Here is a 17,062-nt window from a genome sequence, read left to right as displayed (position 1 = left end):
CTAAAGGATCTAACCAGATCATTAATGAGCTTGCTGTGCATGATGCTGCCACAACTGGCTTCAATCACAGGAAGCTTCCCAGGAACCCATAAGGAAGGTACATACCCGTCTTATTATCCAGAGACTCTCTAAGCATCCCATGTCATCAAAGGGCCGGGCAAACTTTTTAGATGCCTTAGCTATTGCCATGTCTAGCTTCAGGGCTTTATCCCAGGAAGATGAATCATAAAAATGATACTTCCTTTTGAAAGAAGGGAAAGAAGGACTTTTCCTTTCTTTCTTTATCAGTACCAGAATTCATTCAGGGCAAAGGACCAGCGCTTTCTTTGCTCTAAACTGCTTAACATTATATCCTGGACAGATCTTTCTGGCCTTGGATCTACTATCTCCATTGTGGAACTAACAGCTTTAATGAGCTTATCTTTCTCTTCTACAGGAAAGCACTGACACTCTCCCATGTCCTCATCTGATGACGAAGGATGATTCTAAGCCTCTATCTTCACCCGCTTCCTCCGAACTATCAGAAACATCTGATTTTGGACACCAGTTCTTAGGTTTCTTTTAATCCTTCCCTCCCCCTGGGTCAGGGATTTAATGGAATTCTTATCCTCTGTTCTAATAGATTTTAATTCGGAGGCAAAGTTGGGGGTCTCTTCATAAATCTGTTCAATACAAGACTGACAAAGCCTTTTCTCCCAGGTACGGGTAACTGCTTCCCATAGAGCGCACAATCCCTATGCTTAAGGTACTGTCACACTTAGCGATGTACCAGCGATCCCGACCAGCGATATGACGCGGTCAGGATCGCTGGTGCATCGCTAAGTGGTCACTAGTGAGCTGCCACACAGGCAGATCTCACCAGCGACATCGCTGGGGACGGAGGTCGCTACTTTCCTGTCACACTAGGCGATCCTGCGTACTCCCGCCCGGCTCCACGCTCATCTCTCCACAGGAAGCGCCGCAGGAAGCTGACGACGAGAAACAGTCCTGGACGTTCTCGCGCGATCAGCGATATTCAGCGGGGGAGCCGGTCGGAGGTAAGTATCAGACATAGCAATGTCACTAGCAATATCACTATAACGTCACAAGTTATAGCAATATTGCTAGCGATATCGCTTAGTGTAACAGTACCTTTAGTCTTCGATACACATTTTCTTGCCTAATAAAAAATGAGATTTCACGAAGTTCACTTACAACTCATAAGCAACCAAGGGTACCATATTTGGAGAAGGGATCATATCAGCCAATAGATCTGGAGGCCAACAAGTCACCAAGCGTGGCGCTCGTTTCACTCACTTATGAAGGTCCCCTGGACCCAGCGATGGCGCTTCAGGACTCTGCACCAGCCGAGGCAAAGGCAACCTTGCTGGCTTAGTTGACCTGCCAGGCCTGGAATATTTCTGATGTCCATCTTCTGTCTTCAGGAACGCCCACTGAAAGGTTCCCTCGGTTAAGGACAGGAAACCAAGTGATACAAGGGAAAGGTACCGACCTTTTATTCTGTAGGTTTCCTGTCCTTGAAGGGTGGATCTCTTCTCTTTGTGGTGCTGTTGTGAGAAAAAAAAATAAAAAACACTCCAATACTTTACATAAATTACAACTACAAATGGGTGGATTTCTGCACCTGTAAATAAAGTCCTATGTAACCTAGCAGCACAAATAAAAGAGGGGCAGTGAAATTCAACATTATTTAATGAATACAAAACATTGCATAGAAAGACTGTAATCAAATATTCATTCTAGGTGTTGTTCTCGCCAAGATAAACACACAATATCTGACCATCGAATAACAGTTGAAACTTAATTTACCCATTCTTTTCTTATATTTAACACCTGTAGCTGGCAAAAAGGGAAAAGGCAAGAAAAACTTTGTATTTGATAATTAAAAGGAAGAGAAGGCCCTGGCTATACTGGTTAACAAAGCTTTAATCAACATTTAAAAAATAAAAATAAAACTTTTGGGAACATTTGTATTTTGTTTTTTAAATCCTTACATCTCCAGCAAAAAGACGGGGATGTGAAATAGGAAATGAAAGATAAGGAAAAGGACAAAAATAAACAAAAAAAAGAAAAATTCTTATTTGAAAGTGTCTGATTAGATTCTTAAGGCCTGTACTACAAAATAGCTGACACGCTGAAGTCCAGTCTCTTATGTAAGTATCAGTCAGCTTTACAGTAATTTTCTTCTTCAAGAATCCTTTCTTTAGTATTTCTTGAGGAGTAGTGGAAATGAAAAGCAGCTCCTGTTCAGTTTTGTGTCATTCCGCCCTGGAGTTTAAGTGATACACATCTTTTTCCCTTAGTAATTCCTCTCGTCACAGCGGATTCTGTGGAGGACCGTGTATGCTTGATCTTCTTATGCTGGTAAGCTGAGCTTCTTTCCCTTTAGGACTAAAATCAGAAGGAAACAAAAAAGACGAGCTTTTAATTTCGCCGTCCACAATCACACATCCAAAAAGCAATAAAAATCCTCAGATGATAAACTGTCCCGACATGTGTGGGATACGTTGTGTGGATGATGTAAAACGCATTATCCACATAAAGGAGGGCAGCGATTGCGGAGAGAGAAGAGGCAACGGATAAAGACCAGCAACGCCCATTGGACTGCACCGTATAGGGATATAATAAAAGGTATTTTTTGTACTATGCAGAGGGAATTGTGGACTTACATATAGCTTATTAGAATGCAGTTAAAGGTGCCTTAAAGGTGCCGGCCATACTTTATATTGGGAAAACCTGGTGAAAGGTTCCCTTTAGTTAAAGAGGTTGTACAGGCTTGAGGCTTGAGTCTGCAGTTGCTTTACAAGACTGCGGACTTGTGAATCCCCACATTGCGCCTACTGCTTTATATTGGGAAAACCTGGTGACAGGTTCCCTTTAATGTACTTTAGAAAATGGACACTAAGGCCCTGACTCATTATGGATTAATTGTGGATTTTTTTTTTATTAAATAACCTTTCTTTTTTTTCTGTTATTTGTTGCAGTTTTTTTTTAAATTAGGTCCAAATCATTAAAAGTGGTTCACTGATTTATGATTTTTGCACGGTCAAAAATTGGTCTTTATATTTTTTTTTTTTTTTTTAGACTTTTTGGCACAAAATATCTAGAAAAAAAAAAAACAAAAACAAAGAAAAAGCAAAAAAGTTCTGCTGTACGTAAATACACTCTAGGAGGGATATGTGGTACATCTGTGAAAGAATTTAGCAAAAAAATTTTTAAAAACTCACAAGTGATGAAAACATAAGCACTAAAAAGTGCTGTGATGTTTCTTTTATGGTCATGGAGATCACAAAATAGCACAAAGATGGGCAGCCGGGGGTCTTTTATTAGTGTGGCGCGGGCCTGAGATGTAGCTACTTATAACACTTTTCACAGCACAGCCTCCCACTTTAATACATTTTTGTCAGTGGACAACACATCATCTATAGCTTCGGCTTGGAAAAACAGCGGTCAGGAAAAAAATTACATTTTTGTTCCCTTAACCCCTTAACAACCAGGGGTATTTTTGGTTTTACATTTTCATTTTTCCCTCCCCTTCTTTCCAGAGCCATAACTTTTTTACTTTTCCGTTTATATGGCCATGTGAGGGCTTATTTTTTGTGGGACGAGTTGTACTTTTAAATGACATCATTGGTTTTACCATATCGTGTACTCGAAAACGGGAAAAAAAATTCCAAGTGCGGTGAAATTGCAAAAAAAGTGCAATACCACATTTGTTTTTTGCTTGGCTTTTTTGTTAGGTTCACTAGATGCTAAATCTGACCTGCCATTATGATTCTCCAGGTCATTACGAGTTCATAGACACCAAACATGTCTATGTCCTCTTTTATTTAAGTGGTGAAAAAAAATTCCAAAGTTTGCTAAAAAAAAAAAAAAAAAAAATATTTGCGCAATTTTCCGAGACCCGTAGCGTCTCCATTTTTCATGATCTGAGGTCGGGTGAGGGCTTATTTTTTCCGTGCCGGACTGACGTTTTTAATGATACCACTTTTGTGCAGATACGTTCTTTTGATCGCCCGTTATTGCATTTTAATGCAATGTCTTGGTGACCAAAAAAAACGTAATTCTGGCGTTTTGAATTTTTTTCTCGCTACGCCGTTTAGCGATCGGGTTAATGCTTTTTTTTTATTGACAGATCGGGCGATTCTGAACGCGGCTATACCTAATATGTGTATGTGGGATTTTTTTTTACTGTTTTATTTTGATTGGGGCGAAAGGGGGGTGATTTGAACTTATGTTTTTTTAATTTTTTTTTATTTTTAAACATTTTTTTTTTTTTAACTTTTGGCATGCTTCAATAGCCTCCATAGGAGGCTAGAAGCTTGCGCAACCCGATCGGCTCTGCTACATATGGGCGATGAGCAGATCGCCCATATGTAGCAGATTTACTGCTGTACTTTCAGCGCCGACCACCGGCATTTAACTAGTTAATAAGCGCGGGCGGACGGCGATTCCGCTCGCGCCTATTGCGGGCACATGTCAGCTGTTCATAACAGCTGACATGTCCCGGCTTTGATGCGGGCTCAGCGCCGGAGCCCTCATCAAAGCAGGGGAAATGTCTGATGACGGACTGTGTCCGTCATTGAACATTAAGGGGTTAAAAAAGAAAATCCACAAAACTAACAGAGGTCAAATTTTCATTCTGTTTCTGATTATTCATTTTTAGAATTAGCGTTATTTTAATAGAGGTAGTCCCATCATGCACATTTATGTTGCTTCAGCGGGAGGTGCCATAAATGTATAGTAGATTTGACAATAGGACGCACATCTGTCTCAGGAAAAGGATTATTTCAAGGATAAGAATGAATGTGAATTGCCACCACCGATTCACTGGCACTGGCTGGCATCTGTGTCCATTTCTCGAGATACATATGGGTCCCATTTGTGGGATCCGCATCTACTATACCTTTAGAGCATAATTGTGAATATGACATAAATGAAGGCTGTAGGTCTCACAATGCAGAGTACTCCAGCTGGTTATAACAGCCATCAGAGACAACAATGGACTCCGTGTCCCAGGTCTCCTGCACAATTCTGTGAAAAATGAGGATGAATGAACTCATGGAGATCAACATCCAACACTGCGGAGACACCATCACGTTTCTCAACGCAAGCAATGACTAGCCAGGTCTTTCCCCAGGAAGGAACAACCACGGGAAGGGCAGTCTCCAATGAAGGAAACCACCTATGCCAAAACATGGTATCCATCCACATACAGCTGTTTTGGGGTATTGCCCCTCATCAGTGTGGAGTAGGAAACTGGCTAGTAGGAGCAATGCCTAGTAGAAGACTGAAAAATGAGGATGAATGAACTCATGGAGATCAACATCCAACACTGCGGAGACACCATCACGTTTCTCAACGCAGTGATTCTAGAGCAAAGCCCCCAACCCTTATGGGAAATATGCAAAAACATGCAAAACACAAGCCGCGGAGACACCATCACGTTTCTCAACGCAAGCAATGACTAGCCAGGTCTTTCCCCGGGAAGGAACAACCACGGTAAGGGCAGTCTCCAATGAAGGAAACCACCTATGCACAATTCTGGCTCACCTTTGGTAATGTATAGATAAAAGAAGTCACAATACAAGATGGTCTGTACAATTCCTGCAACTATTGCAATCAGATCAAAAAATCCCTCAAACTGATAACGCCAAATCCAATTAAACAGATAGAGGGTGCGATAAACTCCCAAAGCGAAGAGATAATGACTGGTAATGGTCTCCGCTTCCCCAGTCTTGCTGACCATAAACAGTTGGGGCAGAATTGCAACAGACTCCAGGTAGATGGAAAATGTCCACAAAATCTGTGAAATAGATGACAAATATTTAGTTTATATAAATGATAAGATTTACAGATCTAATGGTTACATTGTTTGCTGTCCAAAACAAAACTCTTATCTGATCATGCTAACAGGTGTCCTTCCTTTGGGGACATTTTTTTTCTTAAATGCATGTATTCTGGGCTACGAATCATTACAAGCTTTGCACCACATGCCTTCTATAGTCCCTGTGTTGCACTGTCTTTTGCTGGCTGCAGAGTGGGTTAACTGAGGATCCGTCAGTGAAGGAAACTTTCTAAAGATCTGAACGGTGTCGGTAAAGGACCACAGATCTATAAACATTTATTGATTGGCGATGGTTCAATAGCCTGATAACACAGGCACACGGCAGTACACCATGGTCACTGATTCTGTATTAGATCGATCCTTGCGAGTCCTGTTTACATAGGAGGTGGCACTACCGAGAACGATAATATTTTGCATTGCACAAAACATCATTTTGTCCAATGAACGAGCGTTTTTGACTGTTTACACTGAATTATAATTGTGAGATGAATGTTAAGAAGACTCATTCACAATAATCTGTGTAAATGCAGTGTAATTCTTTCATCTGTCTTTCTTTCTGAGCTCCTCTCCGCTGATTTAGGACCACAGACCACATCAAAGTTAAATGTGCAGGGAAACAAAGAGCCTGTAACAACCAAACGGCACAACATTTAATGGACCATTTTACAAAAGTTATTTTTAGCCCCAAATAATAATAATAATCTTTATTTTTATATAGCGCTAACATATTCCACAGCACTTTACAGTTTGCACACATTATCATCACTGTCCCCGATGGGGCTCACAATCTAAATTCCCTATCAGTATGTCTTTGGACATACATGCATTTAGATAAAAAAAAAAAATGATCTTGGAGGTCAACAACTTGAGAGATGCTGAATTGAAAGGTGGTTGGACTAATTCCTGATGTAATTACCGTATTTATTATTGATGTAATTCTGTTAGCAAGGGCCCAACAATGTCATACCTTTACTGTTGGGTCACAACATTTCTTTTACTTCCATTAAATTTCAATGAAAAGTTAATTTATTTTACATAGAATGTGGGAGAGTAACGGGAGGGGAGAGGAGGAGGGTAATGTATGTAGGGAGGGGGGAAAGAAAATAGCAAATGGAAAAAAACTTTACCTAAGCAATAGGGAAACTTATATAAATCATAACTTACAATAGGTAGTAATATTGCTCATGAGCACAAAATCAAAGAATGAACACGAAAAAGCAGAAGTACAGGTGACCATTCCTTCCTGTTACAAATCCTGTCATTCCTTGGTATCACAGACTTTGCAAACATGAAAAAAAAAGGAAAAAAATCCAGCTACTAAAATTCCAAAGTTTATTCCATAATTGTAAAACAGAGTCCAAACTTAAAGCAACGCGTTTCACAGACCTTCCCCTTTCGTAAATATCTTCCTACCTCACTGACTGCACATTTCATCTCGCAGTCCCCCACTAACTCCTCATCTAGCCTTCTCTCTGTTGGTGTCCCTCAAGGTTCTGTCCTGGGACTTTGGTGTTTTTCAAGGCTCTGTTCTGGGACCTCTGCTCTTCTCCATCTATAACTTTGGCCGGAACAACTCATGACTTCCCATGGCTTCCAGTACCATCTATATACTGATGACACTCAGATCTATCTCTCTGGCCCAGACGTTACCTGTCTGCTGTCCAGGATCCCAGCATGTATATCAGCCATATCCTCCTAATTGCACAGTATTTAGCACAAGGCCACAAGGTAAGCTGGCAGTGAAATGAACATTGCATCAAAGGAACCTTGTAACAGAGTTTGGTCTCCATTCGACCATCAATGGTGACGGCGTTATCTAAATTCTATACGCAAAAAATGCCAATGAATGCGAGCCAAAAGGGACTGTCTACTTTGGTCAACAAATTTCATAATAAAACTGCTCAGAAGGGTCCCTGATATCTCCAAAATAGCTCAACTTTCTAGCAAAAGTCAGGTTCAAACTTCCAGTTTTGTGGGATTTTGACATTCAGAGGGGAATCCCACAATCCTCTATGGCCCCTCTCGCTCTTTGCATTAACTAAGTGCTGCAGCGTACTAAGCGGATACTGAACAATTATCCACTGTAATGAGCACTCGACTAATGCAAAGAACGAGATCTTGCTATTTCACTGTGAGAGTGGCCGTAAAGATTGTGGAATCCCGCTCTGAATGTTGAGATCTCATGACCTATAAAGTACTTCCTGACTTTGCTAGAAAGTCGGGCACTTTAGGAGATACGTTAGAGACCTCGTAAGCAGTTTTATTATTAGATGATTTTTAGAATAATCACCAGTCTGGGCAGCCCCAGATTGGTCATAGGAATAAGGGGCAACCAAAAATAAACAACCCTTTTACTGCCAAAGCTTTTGGGATATATTGTGCTCTAGGTAGTCCGGTAAATTTTTCACCAATTTGAGAAGCACAAATAAACGCTAAATAACAAAATAAAAACATCAAATATTCATACCCATATATTTTCTGAAAGTAAACACCTGGCACAAATGCCACCCAGCAGTTTATAAGTCCAGACTAGGGATGGGGTGGGGACAGTTACAAATGTTCGGGTACCAGAACAGTACCTGGACCCCATTCACTTGAATGAGGCGCCCGAACATCCAGTGTCTGCCAGGCTGTCATGTGCATGACAGGGTGGCAAACACCGATTCTGATTGGCAGTAAAATTATCAACACCGGTCAGACAGCCGCGGTTCCCATACTGTCAAAAGACAGCATGAGCGCTCAGCTGTGATTGGAGCAGTGTCAGCTGATGGGACTACTGCTCACATTAGCTGACACCTGCTGCCACTAATAACAGCGAGAGCCTTCCTGAAGCTGATAACTGAGGGTTGCAGCCCCCAGCTGTGAGTTTGCCTGGCTGGTTATCAAAAACACAGGGGAATCCACGCTGTTTTTTTTTTTTTTTTTTTGTTATTATTTCTTTACATTGCAGGAGCTGGTGGTTCAGTGTCCGTGCCCAAACAGTAGATGTTCGTTATGCAAGCTGAACTTGACTGTTCGGGTTCGCCCATCTCTAGACCAGACATCTTTATGTATGTTTTGCGTCAGTGGCATTTTTCATATAATTCTTTTGTGTGACCTCAACAGAAAATAAAATGTACCACACCTAAAACATTAACGTGTAGAGTCCATACATCTCACCTAGGGCTTTTTCTGCAGACACATAGCTATAAAACCATCAGAAATGGAGAGAACAAAAGTCTAGCTTTAAGCAGGAAATGCTAACAACCTATAACGATACAGTGATAGCACACCTCAAAATGGAAGCGCTCCCCTTACACCCTTAAATATTTCTGAAACCAGAGAACCTGATGGATTGCTGTCGTAATGACGAGCTGCTTACAGCAATATCTACTCTCATGTAATTTTGTGATGAACAGCAATTACTTCAAAAGTGCATTAAAACAAACATACATTTGAGCCTGAAATACAAAACCATTGTAAAAAGAATAGATCTAGGTGTGCACGTTCATGTATACCACAATGTCCTCCATGAATAGAAGCTTGTCCTCACAAAACTGTAAAACAGACCCATGCAATATGCTATGAAAATCTACACTTTTGAGCGTGCACAACATAAAGTGTATACATAGACAACTTACTGAGGTTTACACACATCTTTATACTAATGTGCATCAATTCAGTGATTATAAGCAAATACTGTGCTCTTGTAATGTGAATTTTAACAACATTGTTTTTGCAAAAATCACATTGTGAGAAACTGCGTCACAAAATTACAGCAGTTTTTACATTTATTTTATGTACCTACCAAGCACACAAAATCTTTTTAAAATCGCTATAAAAGCTAAATAAAAAAAATTACTCTTAGAATCCAATCTTACACAAAAAAAAGAGGGGACTCACATATCACAGATTCTCAGCCTGTCCGCTCCCACGTAGCCCCTTCACCTTGGTTGATGGCAGAAGGAGTGGGGGAGTAAAGATGGGCGAACCCGAACAGTAAAGTTCGGTGTCCGTACCGAACACCAACTGTTCGGACACCGAAATGGGCTTCTCCAAGAACTCCGTGTTACTGTTCGGGTTCGACTGCCTGAACACCGGGTGTTTGTTATGCCGTTTACAGATCAGATTAATTCTTTTTATGTTTTGATAGATCGGGCGTTTCTAAACGCAGCAATACGAAATCTGTATTTTTGATTTATTATTATGGTTTTATTTTGAATGGGGCAAAAAGGGGGGTGATTTAAACTTTTATTTTTTTTTAAACATTTTTAAAAAGTAACTTTTTCTGCTTTTTACTTGCTTTAATAGTCTCCTTAAGAGACTTGAAGGTGCGATCTTCTGATCGCTTGTGCTACACACAGCAGGGCTTCAGCCTCGCTAAATGTAGCAGAAATAATCATTTGCTATGAACACTGGCCACGTGGTGGCGCCCATAGATTGGTAAAGAAAAGCACGGGGGCCTCCTGCAAACCCATCTGGCGCCCCACAATGATGTGATAGAGGCGCCGATGGAGGGGGTTAGTGACACACATGCGTGTGCATGTTGAATGCCGCTATCAGTGATTGACAGTGGCATCTAACATGTTAACAGCAGCAGGTGGATCATGATTCCACCAGCTGCTGTTACGGGCACATAAAAGCTTATCCAATCAGCTGTCATGTACCTGAAAAGGTGGGGGCTCGGAGCCGAATCCCGCATCAAGAGGGGGAGGCGGCCTATGATGTGCCTACACGTCATGAGACGTAAATGAGTTAATTTGCTGTGCAGACTTGAAAAATCTCTTTTCTAATTATGCTTTAGCAGTGAGATAGAGCATTTGAGGGTTCTATCTGACGTGAGAGCTGCAGACAAATGTGCAGCTTATATATTCTAACCCAGGAATTCTCAAGTTAGACTGCAGATAGAGCTGCGATCCCAGTCTTGTTTTAAAGCCGAGTACAGGGCTTTAACACAAGTCCTAGATTGCAGCTCTAGCTGTGATCCAGGCTGAAACACAGGAACTAGCTAGGACATATCACCAGGGCTGGTTTTAGACAAAGTGGGGCCCTAGTTAAAAGTTTACATTGGGACCCTAAATACTAACATATTGTACCATCACACAGAAACATTTACATTGCATTTACATGCGCTGAGTTCAGGCCATTAAACGAGCGACAATATTGAAGTCGCTCAGTGCTTGTTTCCTGGCCTCTTTACACCAGCTGAGGAATAATGATAGTAACATAGTAACCTAGTTATTAAGGTTGAAGGAAGACTTTAAGTCCATCTAGTTCAACCCATATCCTGTCCTAACTTGCCCTAACATGTTGATCCAGAGGAAGGCAAAAAAAACCCATGTGGCAATCAGTAAGCTTCACATTGGGGAAAAAAAATTCCTTCCCGACTCCACATACGGCAATCAGACTAGCTCCCTGGATCAACGCAATATTAAGGAAACTAGTGTATATACCCTGTAATATTATACTTTTCAAGAAAGGCATCTAGTCCCTTCTTAAATTTTATTAGGGAATCACTCATTACAACATCATATGGCAGAGAGTTACATAGTCTCACTGCTCTTACAGTAAAGAATCCGCGTCTGTGAGTATGCTTAAACCTTCTTTCACCAGACGTAGAGGATGCCCCCTTGTCCCCGTCACAGGTCTAAGAGTAAAAAGATCATTAGATAGGTCTTGGTATTGTCCCCGCATATATTTATACATTGTAATAAGATCACCCCTAAGCCTTCAATTCTCCAAACTAAATAACCCCAAGTGTAATTGTAGGGAAAGTGACCTGACGGACGGACGGACGTGTCAGAATAGAGAAAGATAGGTTTGCACAGTTTAGATAGGTGACAGTTACTACAATGGGGAAACAGCTAGGAAAGTGTAGTGGACGTGCAGTACCTTGGGTTGACCATTAGATGGCAGGGAGGAGTGTGAGCAAAGGACTTGACGTCAGCTTAGGGCTTGAGAAACCGTTGGTCATGGGGGGCGGAGTTACAGTGACAGGGGACAGGGAATACTATAAATACTGAGGGAGGGTTCCAGAAAGTTCCAGTCCCCAGGGGGAGCTCCAGTGACAGGACTACGACAGTTTGTGCGCTGTGAGGCAAACCGTACCAGGGGGACTGAGGAGAGAGAACGTCAGGGGGGTGGTCCTGACAGGAAGAACCGCAGAAGAGACGAGACACCGGGTGTGGGACACCGTGTTGGACACGATGACTGATCAGTGGAAGTGCTGTTGGTTTATGGGCCTAAGGCGGCCACAGTGACGGACCTGTAAGGAGCGTCGACGAGTGCAGAGGGGACGGTGTATGCATACACGTCCCCAGTATAGAGTACGGTGTGTGAGAAGCGGCCCTGGAAACGGAGGGCCGTGAGGTAAAGAAAGTGCGGTGTGCTCTGAGGCCGTCAGACGGATGGCAAGTGAAATAAACTTGGACCTGTTGCACCCAGAATCTGCCTCCATCTTGTCTCTGTTTTATCTCTGCGCGGTAAAGAGAGGGACCACCCCCCAGCTCGGCCCACCGACCTCTAAATAATAACCTATCTTGGTATTGCAGACCCCCCAGTTCCCTAATAACCTTGGTCGCTCTTCTCTGCACCCGCTCCAGTTCAGCTATGTCTTTCTTATACACCGGAGACCAGAACTGTACACAGTATTCTAAATGTGGTCGCAATCCCCATTAAAGCTCATTTGCCATTTATCAGCCCAAGCTTCTAGTTTACATAAATCCTCCTGTAATATAAAATTGTCCTCCTCTGCATTGATTACCCTGCAGAGTTTGGCGTCATCTGCAAATATTGTAATTCTACTCTCTATGCCCCCTACAAGGTCATTAATAAATATGTTAAAAAGAAGCGGGCCCAATACTGACCCCTGTGGTACCCCACTGCTAACCGTGACCCAGTCCGAGTGTGCTCCATTAATAACCACCCTTTGTTTCCTATCCCTGAGCCAGCTCTCAACCCACCTACACATATTTTCCCCTATCCCCATTGTTCTCATTTTATGTATCAACCTTTTGTGTGGCACCGTATCAAAAGCTTTTGAAAAGTCCATGTACACCACATCCACTGCATTCCCTTGGTCCAGTCCTGAACTTACCTCTTCATAAAAGCTTATCAGATTAGTCTGACAGGAACGGTCCCTTGTAAACCCATGTTGATATTGGGTCATGAGGTTATTCTTCTCCAGATACTCCAGTATAGTATCTCTTAGAAAACCCTCCAGGATTTTACCCACAGTTGGGGTTAAACTTACTGGCCTATAATTTCCAAGTTCAGTTTTTGTCCCCTTTTTGAATATTGGCACATTTGCTATACACCAGTCCTGTGGTACAGACCCTGTTATTATGGAATCTTTAAAGATTATTAAAAATAATGGTCTATCTATGACTGTGCTAATTCCTGCAGTACTCGGGGGTGTATCCAATCCGGGCCCGGGGATTTGTCAATTTTAGTGATATTTAGACGCCGCCATACTTCCTGCTGGGTTAAGCAGGTGACATTTAATGGAGAATTTTTATCTCTGATCATGTTATCTGTCATGGGATTTTCTTGTGTAAATACTGTTGAAAAAAAGTCTTTTAGCATATTGGCTTTTTCCTCATCCTCCTCCACCATTTCACCCAGACTATTTTTAAGGGGGCCAACACTATCATTTTTTAGCTTCTTACTATTTATGTAGTTAAAGAATATTTTGGGATTATTTTTACTTTCTCTGGCAATGAGTCTCTCTGTCTCAATCTTTGCTGTCTTGATTTGCTTTTTACAGAATTTATTTAATTTTCTGTATTTATTTAATGCCTCATCACTACCTACTTGCCTTAATTCTCTAAATGCTTTATTTTTATCTCTTATTGCACCCCTTACAGCTCTATTTAGCCATAGTGGTTTCCTCCTATTTCTCGCATGTTTATTCCCATATGGTATATATTGTGCACAGGTCCTATTCAGGATGCTAATAAACGTCTCCCATTTTCTTTGTGTATTTTTATGTCTCAGGATATCGTCCCAGTTAATTGCACCCAGATCATCTCTCATCTCTCGTTGGAAATTTGCTTTCCTGAAGTTTAGTGTCTTTGTAACCCCTCTACTACACATCTTATTAAAGGACACCAGAAAACTTATTAATTTGTGATCACTATTACCCAAGTGACCCTCAACCCTTACATTTGATATGCGGTCTGGCCTGTTGGTTAATATTAGGTCTAGCAGTGCCCCCCCTCTTGTTGGGTCCTGAACCAGTTGTGAAAGGTAATTGTCTCTCATAGTTGTCAAAAACCTATTACCTTTGCCGGAACTGCAGGTTTCGGTTCCCCAATGTATTTCAGGGTAGTTGAAGTCCCCCATAATAATGACTTCTCCTTGAGTCGCTGCTTCATCTATTTGCTTTATGAGGATATTCTCTGTTGCTTCCATTATTTTTGGAGACTTATAACAAACCCCTATCAGTAATTTATTATTTTTCCCCCCTCCCCTTATCTCTACCCACAGGGACTCTACATTTTAATTAGATTCATATATATTATTACGAAGGATGGGTTTTAAGGATGATTTTACATATAAACACACGCCTCCCCCTCGTTTATTTGTACGGTCATTTCTGAACAGACTATAGCCCTGTAAATTAACCGCCCAGTCATGGCTCTCATCCAGCCATGTCTCAGATATCCCCACCATGTCATAATTATGTTCCAACAACATTAACTCCAATTCCTCCATTTTGTTGGCGAGGCTTCTGGCATTAGTATACATGCACTTTATGTATCTCTCTGTACCTCTATTCTTTCTTAAATTATTAAGGGTGTGTGCAGACGCTGCGGAATCCGCTGCGGATTAATCCGCACGAATTTTGCAAAAACCGCAGATAATCCGCAGGTCAAAAGACCTGCGGATTATCTGCGGTTTTGCCTGCGGTTTGGTCCTGCGGATTCACCATCTCCACAATGGTGGAGATAGGAATCCGCAGAAAGAATTGACATGTCAATTCTTTCTGCGGTTTCAAAACCGCAGCAAATCCGCGTGGATTTTTCCGCAACGTCAGCACAGCGTTTTTTTTTACCATTCATTTGAATGGTACTGTACACCGCAGCTAAAGCTGCTGCGGGTCCGCAGCGGCCAAAACCGCTGCGGAAACGCAGCGGAATCCGCAGCGTGTGCACATACCCTAACTGTTCTAACATCACCCCGCATGCCACCCCCACCCCCAATTTCATTATTTGTGCCCAGGTCTCTACCTGCACTGTCTTCCCCTCCTATAAAAGGAATACCCTCCCCCCCATCCATAGTTTAAACACTCCTCCAACCTTCTAGCCATTTTCTCCCCCAGCACAGCTGCACCCTCCCCATTGAGGTGCAGCCTGTCACTAGCGTAGAACCTGTAGCCAACTGAGAAGTCGGCCCAGTTCTGCAGGAACCCAAACCCCTCCTTCCTACACCAATTCCTGAACCACTTATTAACCTCCCTAATCTCCCGTTGCCTCTCTGGCATGGCACAGGAAGTATTTCCAAAAATACCACCGTGGAGGTCCTTGCTTTAATTCCCTGAAATCATCTTTAAGGACCTTCCACCTACCTCTAACTTTGTCATTTGTGCCAATGTGCACCATGACCGCTGGATCCTCACCAGCCCCTCCCAGTAATCTGTCAACCCGATCAGCGATGTGTCGGACTCGAGCGACAGGTAGGCAGCATACCGTTCCACGATCCCTGTCTTTGTGACAGATTGCCCTATCTGTTCCCCTAATAATTGAGTCTCCCACTACCAGAACATGTCTGGCCTGCCCTGCTCTCCTATTTCCCCCCTTACTGGAGCAGACACTCCTCCGGCTTTCAGAGGACATGCCCTGCTGCAGCAGTGCTACTCCTGCACTAACACTCCAGTCATCTGCCAACTTAGCAAACTTATTGGGGTGTGCCAGATCAGGACTAGCCTCCCTGGTGCTCTTCCCTCTACCCCGCCTTCTAACTGTCACCCAGCTAGCTGCTTCATTGTCCTGCAGCTCCAACCCAGCATCCCCCCCTCATCTATCCCATTGAGCGTTTGCTCAGTGAGCAGCAGACTCCTTTCCATATTGTCTATGGATCTCAGTGTTGCCAGCTGCATATTTAGATCCAGTATCTGGGCTTCCAAATGCACAACGTGCTAACATCTCGCACAGCAGTATGCACCCTCGACCGGCTGTTCAAGGATTTCATACATGCGGCAAGACGTGCACTGGATGGCATTGGCAATAGTGGAGCACATCCTAATGGAGATTGCACCAGACAATAAGATAAGCAAAAATAAATAAAAAGTATTAATAAAATGTAACAGCAACTCAGTAATACCTCCCTTGGAAACTCCCTGAATCCAAAGTCACTCAATCACAAGTCACACACTTACCACAGTTCGCACTTACACTCAGCTCGTTCACACTCGCTCAGGCAGAAGATTTAAAATTTTTTTTTTTTTTCCCTTTTACCAGTACACCACCCTGCTGCTCAATGCACTTCCAAAAGGAGTTGAGCCCCAACCAGCTGCCCCTTATAAACCCTTAATGATGAACTCCCACCCTTAATTAACCCCTTGTGAATATAGTTACACCTCAAGATTTAAATGCAATATAGTTAACCCTTAAAAACACATATAGTAAATTAAGAGATTAATCCTGTAGAGAGAAAAAAAAATAGGTTAAACAAGCCCCCCAAAAATTGAACAGGTAGAAAGCACTCAGCAACCTACAATTCAGCAACTCACACAGGTATGTGTTATAGGTTTTCCAAATACCCCTTCACTGAATCTCAAGTCACACACTTACCACAGTTCGCACTTACGCTCAGGTCGCACTCGCTCAGGCAGAAGATTTAAAAGATTTTTTTTTTTCCTTTTACCAGCACACCACCCTGCTGCTCAATGCACTTCAAAAAGGAGAGGAGACAGAACGATCTCCAGTAGATTAATCTGTTCCCATACAGTATCATTTTATCACTAGCACACCTGCAGTTTGCCCCAGCAATGTCCTACTGAGAACAATGATTTTTGTCCCAGCATAAATTGGCAGCATTTTGCTCATTCGTTAGGCGATTGCTGATATTTACACCTATGGACTACCATCTGTGTTACTGGCATTTATAAATTTGGATGCTAAACACACAGTATGTGACACACATGTATACACAAGCTGCATGTTACACACGCATGTATATAAACATACACATTGTGTATACATGCATCTGTATGTATGTGCTCTAAGTACATAC

At 42.2% G+C, this 17,062-nt stretch overlaps 1 protein-coding gene across 2 annotated transcripts in view; it reads right to left on the bottom strand.

Annotated features, from left to right (window-relative positions):
- Positions 1 to 1,674: 1,674 nt before the first annotated feature.
- The window catches only part of KDELR1 (KDEL endoplasmic reticulum protein retention receptor 1), a 30,859-nt gene continuing 15,471 nt past the window's right edge, over positions 1,675 to 17,062 (bottom strand). For both annotated transcript variants that reach the window (XM_073571151.1, XM_073571150.1), the window contains exons 4-5: positions 5,554 to 5,806; positions 1,675 to 2,391 (exon numbers count right to left, since the gene is read on the bottom strand). In XM_073571151.1, coding sequence (XP_073427252.1) covers positions 2,357 to 2,391; positions 5,554 to 5,806 — 288 coding nt within the window. In that variant the 3' untranslated portion in view covers positions 1,675 to 2,356. The remainder of the gene's footprint in view (positions 2,392 to 5,553; positions 5,807 to 17,062) is intronic.

The sequence above is a fragment of the Dendrobates tinctorius genome, unplaced genomic scaffold (assembly GCF_039654945.1).
Source record: "Dendrobates tinctorius isolate UK_male_01 unplaced genomic scaffold, ASM3965494v1 ptg000028l, whole genome shotgun sequence".
NCBI classification, from domain to species: domain Eukaryota; kingdom Metazoa; phylum Chordata; class Amphibia; order Anura; family Dendrobatidae; genus Dendrobates; species Dendrobates tinctorius.
This window is presented reverse-complemented; position numbering and strand designations above follow the sequence as displayed.